This window comes from Ovis canadensis, chromosome 14 (genome assembly GCF_042477335.2).
Source record: "Ovis canadensis isolate MfBH-ARS-UI-01 breed Bighorn chromosome 14, ARS-UI_OviCan_v2, whole genome shotgun sequence".
In the NCBI taxonomy this organism is placed as follows: Eukaryota; Metazoa; Chordata; class Mammalia; order Artiodactyla; family Bovidae; genus Ovis; species Ovis canadensis.
In genome coordinates, this window is record NC_091258.1 from 58,915,239 (window position 1) to 58,935,215 (window position 19,977).

General features: G+C 56.1%; 2 protein-coding genes across 3 annotated transcripts; both read left to right on the forward strand.

The window, feature by feature from the left end:
• The first annotated feature begins 349 nt into the window (after positions 1 to 349).
• USF2 (upstream transcription factor 2, c-fos interacting) lies at positions 350 to 10,530 on the forward strand. Of its 2 annotated transcripts, none has more exons than XM_069550603.1 (10): positions 350 to 1,011; positions 1,282 to 1,328; positions 1,439 to 1,557; positions 1,697 to 1,816; positions 2,318 to 2,468; positions 2,602 to 2,689; positions 2,975 to 3,033; positions 9,432 to 9,526; positions 9,669 to 9,797; positions 9,894 to 10,530. In XM_069550603.1, exons 1-10 carry the CDS (start codon positions 950 to 952, stop codon positions 9,981 to 9,983), a joined length of 960 nt encoding a protein of 319 aa, XP_069406704.1. In that variant the 5' UTR covers positions 350 to 949; the 3' UTR covers positions 9,984 to 10,530. The 2 variants fall into 2 exon arrangements, with proteins under 2 accessions (XP_069406704.1, XP_069406703.1); XM_069550602.1 differs by having other exon boundaries at positions 368 to 1,011; positions 1,697 to 1,897.
• A 2,539-nt stretch (positions 10,531 to 13,069) lies between these two features.
• HAMP (hepcidin antimicrobial peptide) lies at positions 13,070 to 14,627 on the forward strand. The gene is made up of 3 exons (XM_069550687.1): positions 13,070 to 13,334; positions 14,270 to 14,329; positions 14,420 to 14,627. The coding sequence occupies exons 1-3, from the start codon at positions 13,248 to 13,250 to the stop codon at positions 14,519 to 14,521; spliced, it is 249 nt and encodes an 82-aa protein (XP_069406788.1). The 5' UTR covers positions 13,070 to 13,247; the 3' UTR covers positions 14,522 to 14,627.
• The last annotated feature ends 5,350 nt before the right edge of the window (positions 14,628 to 19,977 follow it).

The window sequence follows — 19,977 nt, forward strand, 5'->3', positions numbered from 1 at the left end:
AGACGTGCGCATGCGCCCGGGGCATCCGCTTTCGCGCACTTCAGTCCGGTCGACGGGGGCGCGCGTGCGCGCTCCCTTCCATCCACCCAACGCCCCCTCCCCCGCCCCTCCCCCCCGACCTACTTTACTGTCTCCAAACCCAGCTGCCTGCCTCGTCCTCGGCGACCAGAGGCCTTATTCCAGGTCCCCCGGTGTTCCATCCGGGCCCACGTTCCACTCGGGCGGCCCGCCGGCGGGTGCCGGGCGACGGCCGCGGAGACGGCGGCGGCAACCTCTCTCCCAGCCGAGACCTGAGCCCGCGCGCCCGCCCTCCGTCGGAGACAGACAGCGCGCGCGCTCCCCAGGGGCTGCCCTCCCCCCCTCGCGCGCGTCGGCCCCGGGCTCGCGCCGCCGCCGCCGCCGCCGCCGCGCGCGCGCAGCTCAAGTAAAGGAGGAAAAAAAAAAGGGGGAAAAAATAGAAAGCGGCCGCGGCTGCAGCAGCGATCCGCCGCCGTATTGGGCCAGGCCGGGCGGCGGACGCGCAAGCCGGCGATCCAGGGGAGAGGCGGCGGCCATCCAGGGCGGGCCGGGTTTAAAAAAAAAGTCGCGGCGGCGGCTACTCAGGGAAGGAGGCCCGAGGGCCGCGTGCAGCGGGCGGGGGGCGGCTGCGAGGCGTCCGGGAGCCTAGAGTCACCGGGAGCCGGCCGGCGGGCGAGCGGGTGGACGCGGCTGCTGGAGCAGCGGCGGCGGCGGCGGCGGCGGCGGCGGCATCTCCTCCTCACATGACCCCACTGTTTGTCCCCGTGATCAGCGCGAGCGGCTCCCGTGTCTCCTCCGTCCCCTCCTGCCGCGCGGCGTGAGCGCCGGGCTCGGGGCCCCCCCGGCCGCCCGCCCCCTCCCCTCCCTTCCCTCCCCTCCCCTCCCCTCCCCTCCCCCCCGGGCCCGGCGCCCCCCCCGCCCCCACCCCCCCATGGACATGCTAGACCCGGGTCTGGATCCCGCTGCCTCGGCCACCGCTGCTGCCGCCGCCAGGTAAGGGAGCCCGGCCGGCCCGTGCCCCCGCGCGCCCTGGTCCCGGCCCTTCGGCCTGGCGACCGGGCCGCCATGATCCCGAGCGGCCGCCCGGCCCAGCTCAAAATGGAGGCCGCGAGGGAGGGGGAACCGGCACGTATACCCCCGGTCCCCGGTCCCCGAGAGGCTGCCGTCGCAGACTGGGCCGGGCGGGATGGGGGCCCTGCACCTGGGCGAAGGAGCGGGGGTGCGGGCAGGTCTGATCCCCTCTTCTTCCTGTGCTTCCCGCAGTCACGACAAGGGACCCGAGGCAGAGGAGAGTGTTGAACTGCAGGAAGGTGAGTGCTCGCGGGGCCCACCGGGGCCGCGACCTGCGCCCGGGAGGGCACTGGGGGCGCCCTGGCCCGCGCCACCTCTGACCATCCCCGCGACCCTCCTCCGACCGCAGGCGGGGACGGGCCTGGGGCGGAGGAGCAGACGGCGGTGGCCATTGCCAGCGTCCAGCAGGCGGCGTTCGGCGACCACAACATCCAGTACCAGTTCCGCACAGAGAATAATGGAGGACAGGTGAGGCTGCGGGCCCGGAGCCCGGCGGGCAAGTGGAGGGTTGAGTCCCGGGCCGGCGGGCTGGCGGGCTGGGAGGGGCTCGGACCTGGCCCCTGCCCGGGCCCCAGCGCGGGTCTCACTGCTCTGCCGCCCCCTGCAGGTGACGTACCGCGTAGTCCAGGTGACTGATGGTCAGCTGGACGGCCAGGGCGACACAGCAGGCGCCGTCAGCGTCGTGTCTGCGGCTGCCTTCACAGGGGGGCAGCAGGCTGTGACCCAGGTGGGTGTGGATGGGGCCACCCAGCGCCCCGGCCCCGCTGCTGCCTCTGTGCCCTCAGGTCCCGCAGCGCCCTTCCCACTGGTAGGTGCCCAGCATCCTCTGGGGGAATGGAGAAGGGGTACTGGCCACTGACTTTGTTCTTGGGGAGCGCCAGGGGGGTGGGGCACGTGGAACTAAGATGCTGCCTTCAGGCCTTCAGGTCAGATCTCTTGTTTTGCACGGTGAAACCTGGGGCAAGACCTTCGGAACATCTCTTTTTGTTTGTTTTGTGAAATGGGAATCATGGTCACAGGGCACTCTCTTAGAGTTAAAAGTGGGTCAGCTCCCCCAAGTGATTGCTTAGTATCTGTCAAGTTCCAGGGCTGTGAGACACAAGGCAGAGTGGGACACGGGGGTTCCCCACTCTCTGTAGAGAATGCAGTAAACATCACATATGGTGGCTAGGGGAGGGATTGGGAAGCAAAGATGGCTAAGGGTGGCCTCTGTCCTCCTGCTCCCTAGGCTGTTATCCAAAATCCCTTCAGCAATGGCGGCAGCCCGGCTGCTGAGGCTGTCAGTGGGGAGGCCCGGTTTGCCTATTTCCCAGCGTCCAGTGTGGGAGATACCACGGCTGTGTCCGTACAGACCACAGACCAGAGCTTACAGGCTGGAGGTAAAGGAAGGAAGGGGCCAGGGCGGAAGGCAGGGGAGGCAACAGGCCTAGCAGGGAGGGAAGCTCCCCCCCAACCCCTAGCCAGTTCTGACTCTGCCCCCAGTTTTAGCACTAACCCCCGCTTTCCCTGCAGGCCAGTTCTATGTCATGATGACGCCCCAGGACGTGCTTCAGACAGGAACGCAGAGGACAATTGCACCTCGGACACACCCCTACTCCCCGTACGTGCAGGAGACTTGGTCCCAGGAGTAGGGAACGCTGGGAGGGCCTATTGTGGGCACCCAAGGAAGAGGAGGTTTTCCTGGGATGGGAACCAGGCAGTTGGTATATTTTTTGGTCAGCTTCTGCTTTTCTAGTTTAAGTAAAGAAAATACCGTTTTCTCCCTTTCTCTGTCTCTACACATCAGTTTGTCTTGCAGAGATCATTTTTCAGTCTGACTCTGTAATAAATGTTTGGACACACGGGCTGGAGGTAACATGTACCCATTTTTTCCATTCTCTTCTAGGAAAATTGACGGAACGAGAACACCACGGGATGAGAGAAGGAGAGCTCAGCATAATGAAGGTAAAGTCACGCAGGAGCTGCTGGGCCTCATGGGCTCAACCCCAGCTGGGTGTTTGGAGTCATAGATCAGTGGCCGGGTTATTGATCCAAGTGCTCAAGAGGTGTTGGTTGAATGCTGGGAAGGCAGAAGCAGAGAGGCTCCTTGTCAGGAGCAGATATAGGCAGGAGGCATGAGCTGTAGTGTGTTTGTCATCCTGGCTGGGGACTCTCAAGTAATGACCAGCAGTTTAAGTGGCGAGTTTCACATTCATGTGTGGATTTTCTACTCTTCTGGGAAAGTTGGGCTGCTCTGGTGCAGCCGGACCTGCCTTCCCATGTGGCAGCTGGTTTGCTCAAGCCCCCCACCCCACTGCCAGCCTGGTTTCCAGAAGTAGCTCTGATCTGAGAGAGAGTGCATCTGAAATGAAGTTGCAGAAAGTCTGTGTCTCTGGCTTAGGCCAGAGCATGAACATGTCCAGGGAACACTTCCACTCAAGTAGCCGTCATTTGGCAGATACTTCCTGAAGGAGGATTCTAGGCTGGCCAGTATATGCCCTGTGCTAGGCATGGGACCTAGCGTGGAGCGTTTAGGAAACTCGGGGTGGCACAAGATAGTGTGTGACTGAACACCAACTGGAGGAGCAGGTGATATTTCCCCAGGGAGGTGGCCTTTGGGAGTGCCTGTCCAGCAGAGGGAAGCACAGGAAGTCAGGGTGAAGGGTTGCTCTGCGGGTGCTGGTTTGGTTGTAGCAGAGGTTCCTTATGGAGTGCTTGGGAGGGCCAAGGAGGGCCTTGAATGTCAGGGTGAGGCCTTGAGAGTCCTCACTGTGTTTGATGAGGGGTGGCTGACGCAGCTATGCTCTGAGCGGCTCGGTGAGTTCAGACCTTTACTCAGCATATGTGTGCTGGGTCCCAGCCCCTGTTCTAGGCCTCAGATACACCCAGATAATGAAACAGGCACCTTGGCTCTCAGAGGCTGTTCATTCTGGTGGGAGAGACAGAGACTACACAAAAGTGCAATAAGACGCCAGGGAACGTAAGTCACGTGTCACGTGAAGGGAGATAAGGCTGGTAAGGACTTGGAGGGTTATGGCGGCAGGGAGCTCTGTGGGCCCCTCTAGAAGTGACACTTGAGCAGGCGCCTGAATGGGCTGGCCACAATCCTGAGGAAGAGTCCCAGACAGCAAGGGATAAGCAAGTACAAACACCCAGCCCAAGCTGGAACAGACTCGGTGTGATTGAAGAAGAGCAGAATACAGAAAAGAAAAGAGGAAGTTGGCAGAATCATGGGAGGACTGGCCAGGGCCAGATCACATGGGTCTTGTCACAGGCCCTCCCAGGGCCCCTACTCCTGGATCTTTGTGCTGGTTCGAGGGGAAGTCCGCAGAGGGCTTGTATATGGAGACTGGATACTAAGGGTGATGGGATGCCAGAAGCTAGGAAAATAGGAGGTGACTGCAGCTGTGGGCCTCAGACAGGACAGGGCATGAAAGAGGGTCAGGGGAGGGGACAAGCTGTAGGAGAGAAGAGGCCAAGGCTGAAGAATCAGGATTTTATGATGGGGTCAGGTTCATTTAAAGGGAAGCAGTGAGCGTGAGCTTGGTTTTGGGGTGTGGTGGGTTTGAGGGGTCTCCTATTGGCTCCCGGGCAGTCCCAGCTCTACTACATACCCGTCGTGTGACCTTGGACTGGTTCTTCATCTCTGTGCCTGTTTAGTCCTATGTATGAATGTGTTAACATGAGGCTTATAGTGAGGGTGCGGCGCATTGGAGACGTGAGCCCTCAGCTACCCGCAGGCTAGCGTGCTACCTGGTAAGACCACAGCAAACAACTCTTGGAAGATGAGCCAATCACTCTCCACCCTACTGTCACTCTGCCTGTCACTGGCTTAATCCAGCTCCCAAGTCTTGACTCTTCCTCATCCTAAAAAAGTCAGTCCTGCTCATGACCTTGCCCTTTCTGACCAGGTGCAGCCAGCCCACTCTCTCCTAACCTGCAGAACATTTGACCCACCCTCTGCCCGGCAGCCTCCCTGTACCCTTGGCAATCTGGCTCATTTCTCTACCAAAATGGCTCCATTTAAGGTCACCCATGACGACCTCATTGCCGAATCCACTAGCTTCCTTTCCTGCCTGCACTCCAAGCATCTGGCCCTGCTCGTTCCCCTCCTCTCGGGAACATTCCTTTCTACTCTCCTTGCCCTGGTTCTCCTTCCAAGCCTGTTCCTGAGGGCAGGGCTTCCTGGTCACCTGGAAAGCTTGTTAATGGTCACCATGTCTAGGTTGTCCTCACAAGATGCTGAATGGGTAGGTCCGAGGGGGTCTGGGAGTCTGCGCTAAAACAAGCTCCCCAGGTGACTCTTGATGATGGGTACAGTTGGGAAGCTGCTTTGGCTGTTAGTACCTCTTGGGGTCCAGTGGTCAGGAGAGTGAAACATCAGGCCCGGCGATGGTCAGTCTCGCCTAGTCCCTATCCCCAGATGTTGGTGTGTGTCATTTCTCCCAGGAGAGGGTCTGCGGGCTTTCTCCAGAAAAGTATGTGACTCCAAAAAGATGGGACTGTTCCCTGATGTCCTCCCAGGGCTCCCCTACCCCGTGCACTGCCGACAGCTGTCTTTCTGTTCCATCTCTCTCGTGCTCCTATGGACCCATATTTTGGGGTATTTGTTCCAAATTTCTATTGCTGGATGTCCTTGAAGCATCTCACACTCAACTTGTCCAAACCGAACCTGCTGTTGTCCCTCCTTTCCAAAGCCTCCTTCTTCCAGAGCAGCAAGAGGGATCCCTGTCATGACTACCCCAGCCAGACCCGAGAGCCAGGCCACTTCAACTCTGCCCTCTTCTTCCCTCACAGCTGCAGGACCCGAGACGCTGTGCCAAAGTGTCCCTCCAGTCGACCTTTTCTGCTTTTCCCGCTTTCCCATGTTTCTTGATATCACAGGGGCCCATCTCTGGGCCACAGGCAGATGTCTTCAGGGCCCCCAAGGAAGTCAGTACACTTGGTGTGGCAGAAAGGGGAGTGGTGGTCCCCAGCAGTGACTGGGGGCCAATGTGTCTGTCCTGCCTGAAAGGTGGTCTCACAGTGCCTGCCGTTGCTGCCGTGTCAGGATTTGGGCTCACTGCTACCAGAACCTCAGAAGAAGCCAGAAATCCAGGTCTTTACGTGAAAACTAATTTCTTAGTTGCTTTTTCTATTTCATTGGTTCCTACTCATACTGTGACCAATTTATTTGTTCTGCTTAATTGGGGTTTAGTTTGCTGGGTGTCTTCCCCCAGCTTTTTAAGACGATTTTTAAACCTTTCTTTTTTCTCAGCATAAGCCTTCATAGTTGCAGATTTCAGTCTTACACTGCTTTAGCGTCGTGCCGTTTGGATACGTTGTGTTTTCTTGTTATTCAATTTGGAATGTTTCTTGTTTTCCTGATTATTTTTTCACTGACCCATGGGATTATTTAGAAATGTGTTGTTTAACTTAGGAATGTTTATGGGTTTTCTGGATATCTTTTTTTTTTTTTTGAACATTTATCTATTTGGCTGCGTTGGGCCTTTGTTGCGTCATGTGGGATCTTTCGTTGCGGTGCCCAGACGCTGTAGTTGTGGTGTGAGGGCTTAGCTGCTCCACAGTACGTGGGGTCTTAGCTCCCCAAGCAGGGGTTGAACCCACCTCGCTGCGTTTGCCAGGCGGATTCTTAACCGCTGGGCCACCAGGGAAGTCCCCTGGTATCTTCTTGTTACTGATTTGTAAATGAGTTTTGTTGTGATCAGAGAACATACTCTGTGTATAACTTAAGTCCTTTGGAATTTACTGAGACTTTATTTTACAGCCCTAAATACAGTCTATCTTGGTGAAAGTTTCTGTGTGTGCTTGAAAAGGCATATCTGCGGGTGTGTGTGGAGTGTTCCATCAGTGGTAACTAGGTCACGTTGGCTGACAGTGTTCAGATTTTCTGTCTTCGTTTTTTTGTCTGCTCGGTCTGTCAGTTACTGAGGAGTGTTGATGTCTCTAGTTACATTCGTGGATTTGCCCATCTCTCCCATTAGTCCTGGCAGGTTTTGCTCTAAGCTGTGTTTTGAATGTTATACGGCTGTGGCTTACGCCTTCTGAAGAACAGGCATGGCCTCGGTTCTGACTGGTCTTCCTCCATTTCGGTTGTGCTGAAGTAGTCTCCCCATGCCACAGGCCTGACCATAGGCCAAGCGGGGCCCCAGACTCGAGGGCTAGACCCCTCGGGGAAGAGCACACAAGGTCCAGACCCCTGACAGGGCATTCAGGGCCTTCTCAACCTATTTCTGCCACCTTTTCCTGTCCCCCTGCCCCAACTCCTGCGCCCGCCAGAGTGTTTCCATGTCGCCTTCTCTGGGTTTCATGATGCCTGTCTGCCTATGGTCCTTCCTCTCAGAACCCAGCCCCCATCTTTCTGTTCTGAACCTCTCTCTGAAGAGACAGTCCCCCCCACTCCTCGCGGAAAGCAGTACTGCGCCCTGGCATTCCCCAGGCACTGGGTGCTGTCTTCAGTTGTAACTCCCAGTCTGTCGTGTCAGTGTCTCCCATTCACGTGAATTTCACGTTGGTGTTGTGAGTGCCAGTCCAACAGCGATTGAGTCCGCCATGGACTCTGGCCTCGCCGAGTGCTCTGCACACAGTAGGGCAAGCAGTAAGTTTTGAAGAGGTGAATATGAGCTAGAGGTGTCCCCTGCCCCCAGCCCAGCCCCCAGTGAGGAAGCAAGGAGTGGACATGGGATGCGGCTGCAGCATGGGGCCTAGGCTCAAGGGTGCCAGACTGCAGGAGAGTAGCGAAAGGCAGCTGTCTGCTCGCGAGCTCCTCAGCTGGCACCTCAGAATGGATGTGGAGGCCAGGGCGGACTCAGCTCAGCTGCTGTTTGGGGCCACAGATCCCCAAAGACCGTAAGACATGGCCGCCCTGGCTGGGAAGGTTCACTCACCAGGGTAGTGATGGGGCACATGGCTGTGTGCTACCTCAGGGCCAGGGTCAGGTGAAGCTTGATACCGGGCAGTATTCTTATTCCTGTGGTAAAGGGAGGTTGTGGGAGGCAAGAGAGGAGAATGAGGGAGGAAGCAAGTCCACGTCGGGGGGTGTTGTCACCCAGGCCAGAGTGGGGGCACTTGAAAGGACCGGTCAGCAGCGAGTGGACAAAAGCAAGCGCCGGGGGAAGACAGTCAGGTTTTCCTCTAGTGGCCAGGCACGTTCTTTGAGGGAACAGCTGGGCTGAGGGGCAGTGCAGGTCTCAGGAGGAGAGGGGGTCAGGGACAGCCTTCTGGCCCACCCCACTTTTCTCACTCGCATCCCGACCCTCTTCCCCAGTCACCCAAACCTGAGAAAATACCCTCCTTTACCCTCCTTTCCAAACCCCACCCACAGTCTCCCCTCCCTACCTGCATCTGTCTGTGGACAGCCTTGGCAGTAGGTGAGAGTGTGGGGCCCACTGGGCTTTCTTGTGTGTCCCTAGCAGTGCCTCGTACTGTGCTTAGAAGGTGAGGAAAGGCTGGGACAGCTTTCTCAGTGAGCCCCTAAGCAGGGGTCTCAGGCTGCAGTGCAGGCAGCCCCCAGGCCACTGTCATAAGTCATGACAGGCCACAGCAGGGATGCATAGAAGCCCTGTCTGCAGGGGGCAGCTGCCTCTCGACTCAGCAGACAGAGACAGTAGTGTATTATAAATCACACATCTGGACTTTCCAAGTAAAATCTGCCAGTAGCTTATCAAACCTGGCCTTCAAGATAGGGTTCGCGGTGTTTCTGGGTGACCCAGTGAGTACCCTGATGACGGGCCAGGCCCCTGAGAACTGCAGTGCCAGCCAGGGAAGCTGAGGATTGTAAGTGGAGTGAGATGTGGTCGGACTGGGGTTTTAATGATGAAGAGGAAAATAGGACTGTGGGGTCCAGAACTTGGAATACCTGAGTACCGCCATGGAGAATCAAGTTCAGGGGCTGTGGGGACTGGAAAGGGTCACCCGGGTCCTGTGTGCACGGACTCTGGCCCCTTCTTGCCTCCCAGGGACATGTGCCCACTACACCACAACTCCTTTTTTCAAAAGAGGCCAGTTGTTACGTGAACTTTTCTAATTTTTAAACGTTGACTCAAATTTTTCAAAACCTGCTGGGTCAACCAACAGAACAAACCCCGCAGCCCCTCAGCTGTCGATGCTTCCCTGAGGGTACATGTGGCACTTGAGGGTGGCACTTGCATTTCTTGGCTCCTATTGAGGAGCCATGTGGAGCGGGCTAGAGCCGGCTGCCTGGGTTCTGGTCGGGCCCCTGCACTGCTGGGCATGTGACCTCAGGCGGGCCCGGCTGTGCCTCGGCAGCCTCGGCTCTCGTGGCATCTGCCTCGGGAGGTGACTCGCCCGGGCACAGAGGGAGCGCTGTGGACATAGCCTTGTTCCTACTGTTCTCGCCACAGTGGAGCGGAGGCGGAGGGACAAGATCAACAACTGGATCGTCCAGCTTTCAAAAATCATTCCAGATTGTAATGCAGATAATAGCAAGACGGGAGCGGTGAGTGTCCCCCTGGTCCCCCAACCCCCTTGCAGAGACTCCGTCTTGAGTGCTGGGCATGGGGGTCGTCTCGGGCTGAGACGACTGGTGGGCATCGGCTGCCAGGCAGTGCTCACTGATACTCATGCCCACCACCCCCCAGAGTAAAGGAGGGATCCTGTCGAAGGCCTGCGACTACATCCGGGAGCTGCGCCAGACCAACCAGCGCATGCAGGAGACCTTCAAGGAGGCCGAGCGGCTGCAGATGGACAATGAGCTCCTGCGGCAACAGGTGAGCCCCAGGGCTGCGAGGGCCGAGACAGGGGGTGCCCAGGAACCCCAGGACGCAGAGAACCAGCTCTGGCTGCTTGTCCCCTGTGTCTGGCAGATCGAGGAGCTGAAGAACGAGAACGCCGTGCTCCGTGCCCAGCTGCAGCAGCACAACCTGGAGATGGTGGGCGAGAGCGCCCGGCAGTGACACCACCTACCGTGCGGCGGGGGCCGCCTCCGGGCCCCCACCATCCCCTTCCCCAGCCCTTAGCACAGAGAGGGACAGACGCCCCTCCCCCAGCTGCGTTTTTTATAGTAGATTTTTAACAAAAAAAAATGGGGAGAAATAATGCATTTCTGTGGATAAGCGCCCACCGCCCTCCTCAATTTGGAAACCACATCCCCTCCCCCATTTGTCTGTCTCCCTTCTCCCGGCCCCCACTCAACCCAGCACTTCTAGTGGTCTCACCTGGAGGCCAGAGGGAGGAGGACAGAGCCCCTGCCACACCCCGCTGCCTCCTCGGACTCTCGAGGTACTGAGACCAGGGTGCTTATGGGGAGGAGGGGGTCTTGCGGGGGGCCTGGATCCAAGCAGGGAGGCCACGTCCCACCCCACCTCTTGTTTCTGGAACCCTGCTCCCCTCTGGGTGTGTGAGTGTGTTCTAATTTTCTTTATGGAAAAAATGGACAAAAAAAAATAGAGAGAGAGAGGTATTTAACTGCAATAAACTGGCCCCATGTGGCCCCGCCTTGTCTGTCTGCGTGTTTGTCCATCTCAGATGTGGGGAGGGGTCCGGGGTCTATGCAGGGCTCCCGGGGACAGGGCCTCGCTCTGCTGTCCGTGGCTGTGCGCCAGTCCTGGCCATCCTGCGCCGCCCGGGACCCCGTCTGTTGGTTGTGCAGAGGGAGGAATTAAGGAGTGAATAGTGTCTTTGAGGCCCCAGGTGGTGCATATGTGGTGTGGGGGGCAGGGGGAGCCAGGGTCAAGGATATGCCACGTGCTTTTGGAGGAGAGGCTGGGGTCTTTCATGTCACCGGTTCCTAAAATCAGCACTATCTCCTGACCCTGCCTTTCTGGGCTAACGCCCTCCCCTCTGCACCAGCCAATGGTGGGGCCTGGCCTTGAGCCCCCCACCCTCAGGGAGGGCAGATGGCCAGGAAGCCAGGCTTGGCCCGTCAGCCTGTCGCCTTGCACCGCGACTCTGGCGCCTGTGCTGTGACCCCTGCCCCTGGTTGATGATGAAACCTGGCCTGAGCTGAGATGATGCAGTGATGCCTGGGGGGTGCTGCTATGTATCCCTGTGGGTGAGCATGCAGCCCCCATGCAACTCCAGCCACTCCCAGAATCTAGGTCTGGTCACCTTGCTGAGCTCGCCACCCCGCACCCATCCCAGATACCCCCGGCTGCTTTCTTCCTTCCCTCTGAGAGCCCTGTCTCCTGTCCTGGCCATTCCTCTGTAGGAGCGTGAGGCTGTGTGCAGCTGGGGGAGCCTACCAGATGGCAGGAAACTTACTTCCCAGGGTCCCCCGTTTTCATGCTTTTCGAGTGGGCCTTGGCAGCAGTTCAGGGCCAGGAAGAAGAGACCATTCCTTGGCAGCACCATCCCCAGGCTCATAGCATTGTCACTGGATGGCCCAGGAGTGAGAGAGAGAAGATGGCCAAGGGCCTATCTCTGGAGTCACGATCTGCTGTTCCCCTGGGCCGTGTGCACCCTAAGATGGTTCCGGTCATTTGTAGCAATGAGATTGCCACAGCCAGGCATCCTTGGTTCAGCTCCTCTTCCATCGTATGCAGGAAGCCAGCCCTCCAAAGGAAAGCCTGATTTGTGGTGTTTGCCAGTGTCTGTGGTGTAAGTACACCCACCAGTGGGGGTTTCAAGGTGCCAACATGATGTTCCCGACGAGTTGGGCCGCACACGGTGCGCTCACTGAGCCAGTACAAACATGGTCCAGCAGACCCACTGTGCCCTCCTGTGTTTTCTGTAGGCAGGAAAGCCTGGTGATGAGGACACAGGACCCAGGGTGGAGGCCCAACTCTGCCTCTGGCTGACCAAGTTTTGACAGTGTCTTAAATCTTTGCCTTCAGCTCCTCCCCCTAAAAAGTAAAGAAGATGAGTCTCTGGACTTCCCTGATGGGAGTCCAGTGGTTAAGAATCCACCTGCCAATGCAGGGGACATGGGTTTGATCCCCAGTCTGGGAATCCACATGCCACGGGGTAACTTAGCCCATTCTCCGTGACTACTGAGCCTGTGCGCTGCAACTACCGAAGCGCGCACACTCCAGAGCCCCTACCGTGCAACAAGAGAAGCCACTGCAACAAGCCCAGGCACCGCTAGGAAGACTAGCCCCACTCCGTTGCAACTAGAGAAAGCTCATGTGCAGCAATGAAAGACCCCAGGGCAGCCATAAACAAATAATAAATCTTTAATTAAAAAGTCTTAGGTGGGCATGGTGGGCTCCTTTCCCAGGAGCAGGGTTTGGGAAGCCGGGGGGTTGGTGGCTGAGAAGGCAGTTAGGGCTTGAAAGCAGCAGAGCCGGGGGATGGGGCGGGCAGGAGCTGCTCAGAGGCAAGGTCGCGCGGGCTGAGTTAACACAGAAATGAGTCAGTGTATCTGTTGGCTTGTGAGGTGCAGTCATCGGATGCTTGCTGTTACCGTCACCACTGTCCTCTTTGGCCAAAACTTCACAGGAACATTTTCCAGATCCACAGGGCCACGTCTTAAGGTTCTGACCCTTGAGAAACCCCATGTGTGCTGGGGGCTCCTGTGGACATGAGCTCCTGCACATGGGCGCCCCAGGGTTCCCTCCCAGAAGCCAACATCTATCCAGTGCCACTGGGTTACTGAGTGTCTGCTCTCCACTAAGTCCTAGCCTAGAGAGTGGTGACCAAGCAGTGAACAAGGTAGATGAGAGAAGAATGCTCTCGTGGAGCTGGTATCCTGGCCAGGGAATGAGTGAACTTAAAAACAAGGAAACACTTGTGTTTAGGAAATGCTGCTCACGAATAATAGAAAAGATGGTGGGAGAGTGACAGTCATACTGCTCACGAATGACGAGGTCAGGAATGGTGGGGGCGGAAGAAACCTTACTCCTGCCCTTCGATCCGTTCTACCGCAGGGGCAAAAGGGAATTTTTTTTTTTCCTGAAGTCAACAAGGTGATGTCATGTTGGGGAAAGTGTCTCCCAGGTGGCTGACTAGAGGCGTGTGTCAGCGGTCGTGTCTGCCCCACCTCCTGGACACACCTCTGCCGGCCGAGGGTGACACAACCCTGTTCCCTGTCACCTCTGTTCCCGCTTATCTCTCCCGCCTTTTCGGCGCCACCACCTTCTTGGAAATGAGTCGGGCCAAAGGGGAGAGGGCTTCGCATCCCCGCCTCCCCCAGGAGGACCCATAAAAGCATCTGTAACTGGGCTCCCAGACTCCAGAGCAGGTCCTAGACCTAACGGCAGGACAGCCAGACAGACGGCACAATGGCACTGAGCACGCAGACCCGGGCCACCTGCCTTCTGCTCCTTGTCCTGCTCAGCCTGACCAGCGGCTCTGTTCTCCCTCCCCAGGTGAGAGCCCACAGCGCCTGGGGCCCCGGAGGGCAGCCGGAATCGCCACGGCCCCTGGGAGACGACTGCAGAGGGCAGCGGGAGACCCCCAGCATGGGGGCGGAGCTCAGGGCAAGGGAAGTGGGGACAGGCAGCTGTTCAGAGCGCCAAGATGGGGTACCAGGCGGCAGGGTCTGGGGAGCCCTGATCTAATTCCACAGTGATTTACTGAGTGCCTGTTCAGCAGTAAGTCCTGTTCTAGACAGCGGTGACCGAGCTGTAATAGTCTCATGGAGCTTGAATGTTCTCATGAATATTCTCATACATCCTGGGCAGGAAACCAGCCAATGAACTTAAAACAAGGAAATACTTGTGTTTAGGAAATGCTATTCCATGAATAACGTAAAAGATGGTGGGAGAGTGATGGTGGGGGTTGGCTATTTGTGAGAAAATGTGATTTGACCTGTGTTTGGGAGGATAAGAGAAGGGGGCAGCCAGCAGAGACAGAGGTGGGGGCAAGCATGGTGGACCCGAGGAGCAGAGGGCTGGGTGAGTGAAGGAGATGGTAACTGGGGACAAGACCAAGGGGTGGCCGTGCCAAGTCTTGTAGGCAAATGCAGAGGAAGCCCTGCAGGCCTGGGGAATGGGGAAAGCTGAGATCTGACTGATAACACGTGGGGAACAGCAAGATACAAGGTGGGGATGGGCCTCCGGGCCACCGAGGGTCCTATGGAAGAGTGAGCAGCTGTACAGAGAGAAGGGGACAGATCTGGGGTGTTTGCAGACAGGAGAACCGCCCGTGGGAAGGAGAGGAAAGGTTCAAACGAGAGGCCACTCCTGGGACTCCAGCTGAGCCAGGAGATTCCAACCCCTGGGGAGGCACTGCTCTGGGGGAGCTAGACTGAGAGCTCTGCCAGGGCCCTGCCGTCCTCAGTACCCCCTTTCGCTTTTCACAGACACAACAGCTCACAGACCTCCAAACTCAGCACACAGCTGGAGCAGCAGCTGGCTTGACGGTGAGAGCCCCTGGGACTCCCCTCTGAGCCTCGCCCACCTTCCCGTTCCTGCGCCCCCTACGCCCGGCTCACTGCCCTTCCTTCCCACAGCCCGTGCTCCAGAGGCGGAGACGAGACACCCACTTTCCCATCTGCATCTTCTGCTGCGGCTGCTGTCGCAAAGGCACGTGTGGGATATGCTGCAAGACGTAGATCGCCCCCCAAACCACCCCCCGTGCCCTCCTCCTTTATTTATTCCTGCTGCCCTCCAACAATAGTCTTGAAATAAAAAGTCTGGTTCTAGCTCCTGTTTTCCAAACCAGAGTCTCTGCTTTCTTTGCTCCCTGCCCAGGTCTAGCCCAGAGGCTTGTCTTGGGCCCTGTCTCGGAGGGCCAGTCCTCCTCAGTGGGGTGTGCAGGGTCTGTGTGTACTGGGAGGTCGCAAGGAAGCTTGGTGAAGGATATGTTTTCTCTTCTTCCCCCACTTCAAAAGACCTTGAATTTACTTTGCAACAGCAGGGAGTGAAAGTTCAAGTTTCCTTTTTGAAATCTTCTTAAAAAACAGGGGTAAATTCAGATCCCTAGCAAAGGTTCTCAGAGCAAGGTCTGGGGACTCCTCCAGGGCCCCACAAAGTAGAGACAACTAAAGATGCTACCTATCTTTCTCACACTCATTCTCTTGAGAACAGACTGTGGAGCTCTCCAGAGGCCCCATGACATGTGTTGATCTTATCCTTCTGACAGCTAGCTGATGGTGTGCTTTGCGTCTGGTGCTTTAAAAATGTCCCAGTTTCGGGACTTCCCTGGTGATGCCGTGGTTAAGAGTCTGCCTGACAATCTGGGAGTCTCGGGCTCAATCCCTGCTACAGAAACTGGGATCCCACACGCTGTGGGGCAGCTAAGCCCAGGCTCCACAACAAGAGAAGCCACAGCAATGAGAAGCCTGCACATCACAACTAGAGAGTAGCCCCCACTGGCTGCAAGTAGAGAAAGCTCACTCGCAGCAACGAAGAACCAGTGCAGCCAAAAACATAATAAAAGATAAAAAACACCTAGTCTCAATTTCTAATAGATAAAGCAACTATAAAGATGACTCACTAGAACAAAAGGTTTTTGAAGTTCTCAACAAGTTTTCAGAGTATAAAGGGGTCCTGAGACCAAAAAGTTTGAGAACCACTGGCCTTCAGGGAGCAGACAGGAGCAGTAATGAGTGAGGCCTGATGGATTTGTTTCACAGGAGCGTCTTCAGTTGTATGCTCTCAGTTAGGACACGCTTGGCCTAGGACCCATAGGACAATACCATTCACCTCCACAGGGCTTGAATTCCCTCCCTTTCTTCTTGAAAACTGCATTCCTCTCAATTTATGTGATTTGCCCACTTTTGACAGAAGAGGAGATGCAAGATGCATTTCATTATTATCTTAGCCCGTGAGAGCACATTGGCGCTCGCACGATGATAAAGGGCCTCAGCCGCTTGGCCTCAGTGTCGTGTGAAGATAGGGAGTGGGGAGGCTGGGGGCCCCCTTCAGTGAGGGCTGCCGAGCCCACTGGCAGGCCAAACATCACTAGAGCTACTTTCCAAAAGAAGGTGGCGATCCTTATTTTTATGTGAAATTTCCTGATTCCTAAAATCTTGGCAACTGATGAAAGGAATCCAATTTTTAAAAAATCAACACTCTGGGAGCCAAGCTAAACCCAGCTGGGAGCCAGATTGGTTCTGCACACCATCAGCTTCTGCCTTGGAAGTCACAAGAGGCTCGTCCTCTGCCAGAGGTTTTCCTAAACAGAGATGGAAGGACAGGGAGAGGAAGAGCTGTGTGGGGAGCTTGGCTGCACCTCTCAGCTGTGGGATTTCTCAGGCGTCCTTGCCCCACTCTGCAACCCCACCTCCTCATGTGTAAAAGGAGAGAAGCTTCTAGAGTCCTCAGTTCTTTGGACTGTCATGATGCTCAGCAGCAGAGGAGTGTGAAGCGGTTTTGGAACCGACCAATGCCTCATCAACGGGAAGCATTCGTACTGACAGAGGAGGTGGGGGCCTCTCAGACCCTCCTCATAAATAAATACCCCGGAGGTGGGAAACTCGAAATCGCTGATTTCATTTGATGACACCAAGGCTTTTTGAAAAAATATTTATTTTTATTTATTTATTTGGCTGCACCGGGTATTAATTGTGACATGCGGAATCTTTGCTGCGGCATGTGGGATCTAGTTCCCTGACCTGGAAGTGAACCTGGGCCCCCTGTATCGGGAGCGAAGAGTCTTAGCCACTGGACCACCAGGATCATCCCCACACCAGTGCTCTTCTCTCAGCTTAGCCAGTCCTCCAGGTGGTCCTAGTGATGGGAAGCAGAGGTACCCAAACATCAGTGTGCACCCAAACCTCCCAGAAGGCCTAGTGAAAGACAGACTTGGCAAGTCCAGGGTGGGGCCCTGGAATGAGCATTTCTAACAAGCTCCCAGCTGATACTGCTGCTGCTGGCCTGGGGGCCAGACTTCGGACACTCCTGTTGTTGGCTGACGGCACAGAGCGCCCGCCTCTGGGTTAGACCAACCACCTGCTCCCAGTCAAGAGCATGTGGAGCAAGGGGGCGCAAAGGCTTGATTCTGTCCTGAGGTGAGTTTTGCTCAGCCTGTACAATGTTTTAGGTAAAAATTGGGCAAATACCTAAAGACTGAGATATTTCACATAGAAATCTGAACTCCTGCTGTTACAGAGTGAACTAGGTCCCTCTGAAATTTATATGCTGGGGTTTCCCTGGCAGGGCTTTCCTGGTGGCTCAGATGAAACAAAGAATCTGCCTGCAATGCGGGAGACCTGGGTTCGATCCCTGGGTTGGGAAGATCCCCTGGAGAAGGGAATGGCTACCCACTCCAGTATTCTGACCTGGAGAATTCCATGGACTGTATAGTCCATGGGGTCGCAAAGAGTCGGACACGACTGAGCAACTTTCACTCTCTGGCAGTCTGGTAGTTAGAACTCAATTCAGTGCTTTCACTGCTGGGGCCTGGGTTCGACCCTTGGTTGGGGAACTATGATCTTGCAAGCCACACGGCCAATAAATAAATTAATTAATTAAACGTAAATGTTGGCGTCTTAACCGCCAATGCAATTGTGTGAACTTATTTGGTGATAAGGTCTGGTTTTTCTTCTTTTGATTGCTTGGCTCAATATGTGCGATCTTAGTTCCTGCATCAGGGATCAAATCCCCATCCCCTGTGTTGGAAGTGCGGAGTCTTAATCACTAGACCTTCAGGGATGTCCTTGGATAGAGTCTTTACAGGGATAATCACATTAAAATGAGGTCATTAGGTGGGTCCTAATCCAGTAGGTTTGGTGTGCTAATAAAAAGTGGAAACTTGGACACAGAGACCCACATATAGGAGAGCACCACGTGGATGTGGAGGCTTTAGTCTCCAGCACCATGAGACCATCTGTTGCTGTTGTTCAGTGCTGAGTTGTGTCTGATTCTGGCTTCCCTCTCCTTCACCATCTTCTGGAGTTTGCTCAGACTCATGTCCACCGAGTCAGTGATGCCATCCAATCATCTCATCCTCTGTTGTCCCCTTCTCATCCTGCCCCAATCTTTCCCAGCATCAGGGTCTTTTCCAGTGAGTTGGCGCTTTAGCATCAATGGCCAAAGTATTGGAGCTTCAGCATCAGTCCTTCCAATGAACACTGAGGATTGATCTCCCTTAGGATGGACTGGTTGGATCTCCTTGCAGTCCAAGGAACTTTCAAGAGTCTTCTCCAACACCACAGTTCAAAAGCATCAGTCTTTTGGCGCTCAGCCTTCTTTATGGTCCAACTCTCATATCCGTACGTGACTATTGGTGAAACCATAGCCATGAGACAATAAACTCTATTTTTTAAGCCACCTGATTTATGAGGCTTTGTCACAGTCACCCTAGCAAACCTGCCTTGCCTGGAAAGACCCGGTGATTGAGCAGCACTGGTAGCTGGATCTGAGTGGCACCTCACCTTTCTGCAGGTACAGGCTTTTAGGTCCCTGAGTCCTCCTGTGGGCTGGGGACCTGGGGGGAAATCTCAGCAACAGCACCCTCTGTGGGACACACTCACCTGTGCAGCCCGCCCCCAGGGACAGCCTTCGGTTCACACCCAGAGAGATGGTGGACCCCCCAAACTAGACACACAACTCCAATGTGGCTGGTATTGATGTGGAAGGCTGTGACATCTGAGTCCTCCAAGATCTCTGTGTCTTCCCCCAAAGCCCACGCACCAGGTCCCTCTCTTCTCTGGGACCCAGGCGTTCAGGCCCCACCCCACTCTCAATGGGCCTTTGTCCCTGCCTGGGAAAGGCACGGGCAGAGTCTGACATCATGAAGCCTGAGGTGGGGGTGGGACTCCTCATCCCCTCTGCCCCCAGGCTTCTCTGACTCCTCACTCCCCAGTCTGGGGATTTCCCCGCCTCGACCCATCCCTGTGCCTCGGGGCCGGGTTCTCCCTTGGGAGAAAGGGCCCTCCCTCCCTCCGTTCCCCCTGACTGCTCTGACCTGAAGGAGGACAGAAGACGCCCTAGTGTGGCTGAGCAGCTCACGATCAAGCCACTGCTCCACTTAGGGGACGGCAGATGAGATGGTGGGATGGCATCACCGACTCACTGCACATGAGTTTGGGTAAACTCTGGGAGTTGATGATGAACAGGGAGGCCTGGCCTGCTGCAGTCCATGGGGTCTCAAAGAGTCAGACACGACTGAGTAACTGAACTGAATGCTTAGTCACACCACCACCATGCAAAGGTCATGACTGGGCCTGGGGCGGCAGGAGGATCCCCATGGAATCTGTACACAGAGGGTCTCCACCCAGCTCAGAGAGTCAGCACAGCCCGGGTTGGGCACCCTCGCGCACCAGGCACTGTGCTAGGGGACACAAGGGTGAACAAGACAGACAGACAGACAGGCAGAAGCCTGAGCTCAGATGCCAGTGGGGAAGCAGCTCACTGAGGGTGCAGGTGGGTGAACGAGCTGCTAAGGGCCATGGAAGGGCCAGGCAGCATTAAAATATTTTATTTACGGTTGTACTGGGTCTTCACTGCTGCTCGCGGGCTTCCTCTGCTTGCGGCGAGCGGGGGCTGCTCTTCGTTGTGGAATGAGGGCTTCTCCTTGCCAGTGGCTTCTCTTGTTGCAGAGCATGAGCTCTAGAACACAGACACAGTAGCTGTGGTACAAGGATGTGGGTGTTCCGTGACATGTGGGATCTTCCTGGACCAGAGATCGAACCCATGTCTCCTGTGTTGGCAAGCAGATTCTTTACCACTGAGTCACAAGGGACGCTTCCAGGGCAGCTTTTAAACAGGGGGGCTCGGCTTGGCGGAGAGGGGCTGGTCAGCAGCGGTTCTGGAAGTGGAACAGGGCAGGGGAGTTTCCAGGAGGAAGGAACAGCGCCAAGGCCTCCGGTGAGGGTATCTGAGGAACACACTCGTGCACCCACTCTGTGTCTAGGAAGTTTAACTCAGGCGTCCATCTCCCCACAGGACAGATTGAGAGGAAGCAAAGCCCTGTGCTCCTGAAGGTCATGTTCTCAAGGGAGGAGACAGTTAATACATAAGTCATTTCTGATGGCAAGAAGAGCCTGGAAGAGAATAGACCAGGGTGTGGGCACCAAAGACAACATCCTCTAGGGCAGATGGAAGGGACTAAAGCCGAGAGCGA

Excerpts from the sequence above, each read along its gene's own strand:
- USF2 (XM_069550602.1), top strand. The coding sequence starts at position 950 with ATGGACATGCTAGACCCGGGTCTGGATCCCGCTGCCTCGGCCACCGCT. Across the intron at positions 1,898-2,317 it reads CCGCAGCGCCCTTCCCACTG|GCTGTTATCCAAAATCCCTT; the intron begins GTAGGTGCCCAG and ends CCTGCTCCCTAG. Across the intron at positions 3,034-9,431 it reads GAGAGCTCAGCATAATGAAG|TGGAGCGGAGGCGGAGGGAC; the intron begins GTAAAGTCACGC and ends TTCTCGCCACAG.
- HAMP (XM_069550687.1), top strand. The coding sequence starts at position 13,248 with ATGGCACTGAGCACGCAGACCCGGGCCACCTGCCTTCTGCTCCTTGTC. Across the intron at positions 13,335-14,269 it reads GCTCTGTTCTCCCTCCCCAG|ACACAACAGCTCACAGACCT; the intron begins GTGAGAGCCCAC and ends CGCTTTTCACAG. Across the intron at positions 14,330-14,419 it reads GAGCAGCAGCTGGCTTGACG|CCCGTGCTCCAGAGGCGGAG; the intron begins GTGAGAGCCCCT and ends TCCTTCCCACAG.